The sequence below is a fragment of the Manihot esculenta genome, chromosome 7 (genome assembly GCF_001659605.2).
Source record: "Manihot esculenta cultivar AM560-2 chromosome 7, M.esculenta_v8, whole genome shotgun sequence".
Classification (NCBI taxonomy): domain Eukaryota; kingdom Viridiplantae; phylum Streptophyta; class Magnoliopsida; order Malpighiales; family Euphorbiaceae; genus Manihot; species Manihot esculenta.
Window position 1 is genome coordinate 11,984,886 of NC_035167.2, and position 4,897 is coordinate 11,989,782.

Genomic DNA, 4,897 nt, shown 5'->3' on the forward strand with positions numbered 1-4,897 from the left:
GGTGTATTGAAACCATCTTTTAAGGATGCAATGATGAAGGAGGCAGGGGGGATGGTGGATCAGGCCTTTGAACAGCCTTTATGCTTTCAGGACGGTGATATTAGCTGAGAAATGAATGGTGACATCCCGTCAATTCGCTTTTCTGAACGGCTGTTGCTTTCGGCTAATAGGACCAAGGCTTTAACTGTGGTGGCTAAGCTTTTAGGTCGTCGAGTGAATGTCATTGCCCTTCAAAACAGGTTGCTTTCTCTGTGGAAACTAAAAGGTGGGATGAAGTGTGTTGACATTGAGAACGATTACTTTGAAATTAGCTTTGGTAATCCGATAGATTTTCCAAAAGTGCTTGCGGAGGGTCCCTAGATCGTTTTCGGACATAATCTCACGATCCAACCATGGTCTCTTTCGTTTGATCCCTCTAACCCTTATCCGAGTTCCATTGTGTCATGGATCCGAATCCCTAACCTCCCCAGTTCTCTCTACCATAAGCCTATTCTCGAGCAAGTGGGTTCCATGATCGGCAAAGTCTTTAAAATTGATGAACGTACCCTTCTTGCCACAAGAGGCCATTTTGCTCGGTTGGCTGTCACGGTGGATCTCACGAAACCCTTGATTACCAGGATTTTAGTGAACGAGAAACTTAAGGTCATTGAATATGAGGCTCTCCCGATCGTGTGCTTCCATTGTGGCGTTTATGGTCACATTAAGGATAATTGCCCTAAGCTTGTTGTGAACCCGAGTAACACGGAAGGTGCATCGACTCTGGAGGAGAAGAAGACTGCGGAGGCCGAACCATCGAAGGAGGAACAGGCAGCGGCTGAACCATACAGCCCTTGGATTCTGGTTGAGCCTCGGAAAAGGCGACAATCTGGAAATGGGAAGAATGGATCTGGTGGCGGGAAATGTGGGAATTCCTCCAACGGCTCTCGATTCAATCTCCTCGCTAAAAATCTGGAAAGCTCGTTTGGTCTTGCTGATTTAAAGGAGAATGATAATAGAAAAGAAATTAAAAGAGCCAAAGATGGTGCCAAAAATCCTGGTGATATTAAAGGGAAGAAAGAAGGCATCAGAAAAAACAAAGGAAAGGAGGTGGTGGAAGAAATTGTTAACCCTTTCTCTGGAATTGATTTAAATGCCTTTCCAATTAATAATGGGCCATTTGTTGGACAAGCTGTGGATGGTCCCCCTGGTTTTGTTAATAACAGGCATAAGGGCCGCACCGGAAAAAAATAATATTTTGCCTATTGCTTCTAGTTCGAAAAGAGGAGGCCTACTGCGCCATCTAATGGGGCCATGTCTACTGGGGTTGTTATTAAGAATGGATCAGGCCTTGTGACTAGCAAGGGGGGTAGGTCCAGTCGTAGAAGAACTAGGCCCAAACAGATCAATCTGGATCCAGCTAAGCATACCATTGTTAATTTGGAACCAAACAAAAGCCAAGTGAATAATGTCCAAGCTATGGCTTCTGTGTCGCACACACCTGTTCATGCTAATTTTCCTAGCAATTCCAATCAAAATCATGGTAATAATGGTATCGATTTTTTAATTCCTATAACTGATGCGGTTAATGCGATGGTGCAGTGTTTTAGCATGGCCATGGAGTCGGATGATGTTGCCAAGGGGAGTAACGTGACAAGCCAAGGGTTCGAAACTATTCCGGAGATTATTTCTAATGGTCACCAAACATAAGGGATGTCGTCCTTCTCCTTTTTTCCTAATTATCCCTATGACTATGAATCTTAATATTTTTGTGTGGAATGCACAGGGCTGTGGCCATCCTCGGTTCGATAAACACATCAAAGAGTATTCATCTGAGTACAATCCGGATATTGTAGCCTTACTTGAATCCCGTATTAGTAGTAATAATGCCAATACTGTGATTTCTAAACTTAATTTCAACATATCTCATAGGATTGAAGCCCGTGGTTTTGCAGGTGGTATATGGATTTGTTGGAATGATGTTGTACAACTCGAGGTGCTACAGAACCATTTCCAATTTGTACACTGTCGAGTAAAAAAGGGCCCTGTGGCAGATTGGGCATATATTTCTTTCATTTATGGAAGCCCACAAAGAGGCTCGAGGAAATTTTTATGGGAAGAATTGAGTAAAATTTCTCGTAATTTATCTAATCATTGGCTTCTTACAGGCGATTTTAATGCTATTCTTTGCAGAGATGAGAAGAAAGGAAGCATTTCGCCTAACCTCGGGGGTGAATCAGACTTCCAAAACTTTATATTTAATGCAGGTCTTCGGGATATGGGATTCAAGGGTCCTAAATTTACGTGGTCAAGGGGGAACCTATTCCAACGTCTGGATCGAGCTCTTTGTAACTCTGCATGGGATCTTGCTTTTTCTCGAGCTACTGTTTACCACTTACACCGGCTTAAATCGAATCATAGATCGCTTTTAATATCTATTGGCGAGAATAATAGACGTAACAGTGCTCGGCCGTTTTAATTTTTTTTGGGTTGGCTCTCTCATGAGGGGTTTGGGCAGCTGGTTCGGGGCAACTAGCAGACTGGTCAGAGTGCACCGGAGGCTGTGGAAGCTATGAGGGAAAAAGCTATTATTTGGAATAAGTCCACTTTCGACATTCTTGCTAGTCGAAAACGACGGATCATAGGCCGACTTAAGGGGATTCAAAAGGCTCTTGAAACTCATAGAACCACCAACCTTAATACCACTGAGATTGATCTACGTGTGGAGCTTGAGGAGATCTTGGACTATGAGGAGTTGTTATGGAAATTGAAATCAAGGGATGATTGGATCTCTCTAGGTGATCGCAACACCAAGTATTACCATAATAAGACCCTTGCTCGGCGAAAGCTCAATAGGATTGAAGGGTTAAAGATTGATGGGGTTAATTGGTGTTTTGACGATGAGGAGCTTCAGAAGGCTACGTCCCTTTATTTCTCCAACCTATACACCGCTGAGGATGTTGCTCTAGATCAGAACTACATTAGAGGGAAGTTTCCCCAGTTATCTGCTGTTGAGCTTTCTGCTCTTCATGCCCCTATCCAGGATAATGAGATTCGTGAGGTGCTTTTCAGCATGGCCACTCACAAGGCTCCAGGTGTGGATGGTTTTCACGCTCAATTTTTTCAAAGCCAGTGGGACATCGTGGGCCCTTCTATCTATAATATGGTTCGGGGAATTTTCTTGGGTGATGAGATTAATCCTCTGTTGAATCGGACTCTTCTTGTCTTGATTCCTAAAGTTAGCAACGCGGAGCTCGTATCACAATTTCTTCCAATCAGCTTATGCTCGGTTCTTTATAAGATCATTACCAAGGCTATTGTCCATAGATTGAAGCCGGTCATGACTACGCTGGTTGCTCCGATGCAAGTTAGTTTTGTTGCGGGTCGCCATATCACGGATAACACCATCATTGCCCAAGAAGTCATTCATTCTATGAATAAACTTAAAGGAAAATCAGGCTGGATGGCGATTAAAGTTGATCTTGAAAAGGCCTATGACAGAATTCGTTGGGAATTTCTTAATGATTCCCTTCTTGATGCTAGGTTGCCTTCTAGCCTGGTGGATACTATTATGAGATGCACTACTTCTGTTCGTATGCAGGTGCTCTGGAATGGGTCCATGACTGATGAGTTTCGTCCCTCACGCGGAATACGGCAAGGAGATCCTCTCTCGCCGTACCTTTTTGTTCTTGGTATGGAAAGACTGGGGCAAAGCATTACACAGGCGGTCCATGATTCTAGATGGAAACCTATTTCGCTTGTGAAGAATGGTAAGCCTTTGTCGCATTTATTTTTTGCTGATGATTTGGTTCTGTTTTGTCATGCAGATCTCCACCAAGCTGAGGTAGTTGCTGATATTCTTAAGGGTTTTTGTGATGCATCTGGGCACAAAGTGAATGCCAACAAAATCCAAGTGTTCTTTTCTCCAAATACACTTGGTGAGACGGCTTCTGCCATTAGTAATAAATTGGGTTATCAGATGGTTGAGGACTTAGGGATGTATTTGGGTGTCCCTCTGTTCCATCAGAGAGTTACAAAAGCTACGTACCAGTTTTTGCTTGATAAAATTCAAAGAAAGCTGAGTGGTTGGAATGCTAGCTCTCTTTCTATGGCTGGTCGAATTACGCTGGCGAAAGCGGTTATTGCGGCCATCCCAAACTACTTCATGCAGACAGCCTTACTCCTAGTTAGTGTCGTCAATGAGATTGAGACCATAATCCGACGATTTATTTTGGGGCGCTAAGGAGGGTAAGACCAAATTGGTGTTAGTTAGTTGGAATTCTTATTGCCAACCCTTAAGTCATGGTGGCTTGGGTTTCTGAAAGCTCAAGGAACACAACAAAGCCTTCCTATGCAAATTGGGATTCAGAGTCTTAACCAGACGGGGGTAGTTATGGGTTGACATTCTTTGTGAAAAATATCGTGTTGGTGACTTTATCCCAGATAGTGTGGTTACTGGTAATTGCTCGTTTCTCTGGCGGTCTTTGGCAAAGATATGGGATGAAATTCGTCCCAACATTTTTGTTTCTATTCGTGATGGCAAACGTACTAGTTTCTGGTTTGAGGATTGGATTCCCGAGTTAGGCCCGTTGTGGCAACATAAAAAATCGGGAGTGATGATTCCAAATGAATGGAAAGTCACCGATGTGGTTACTAATAATCACGATTGGAATTGGGAAGTGCTGGATAATTTTTAACCCCTAACGCTCTACTACATATATCAAATATTTGTCCTTCTAACCCTTTTATAGGTGAAGACAATATTGCTTGGAAAGGTGCTAAAGAGGGAGCCATTTCGGTTAGTGAAGCTTACAGCCTTATGATGAAAGCTAGTTGGGACGACAAAGCAGCAATCTGGGAGCATATTTAGGCCTTAAAATGCCCACAACGGGTCAGGAACTTCATCTGGCTAGCTTGCCGG

General features: G+C 43.3%; 1 protein-coding gene across 1 annotated transcript; it reads left to right on the forward strand.

The window, feature by feature from the left end:
- Window positions 1–510: 510 nt before the first annotated feature.
- On the forward strand, window positions 511–1,230 carry LOC110607501. Its single transcript, XM_021746629.1, has one exon. It carries the CDS (start codon window positions 511–513, stop codon window positions 1,228–1,230), a length of 720 nt encoding a protein of 239 aa, XP_021602321.1.
- Window positions 1,231–4,897: the final 3,667 nt, after the last annotated feature.

Coding starts and splice junctions, on each gene's coding strand:
- LOC110607501 (XM_021746629.1), top strand. CDS start 511: ATGATCGGCAAAGTCTTTAAAATTGATGAACGTACCCTTCTTGCCACA.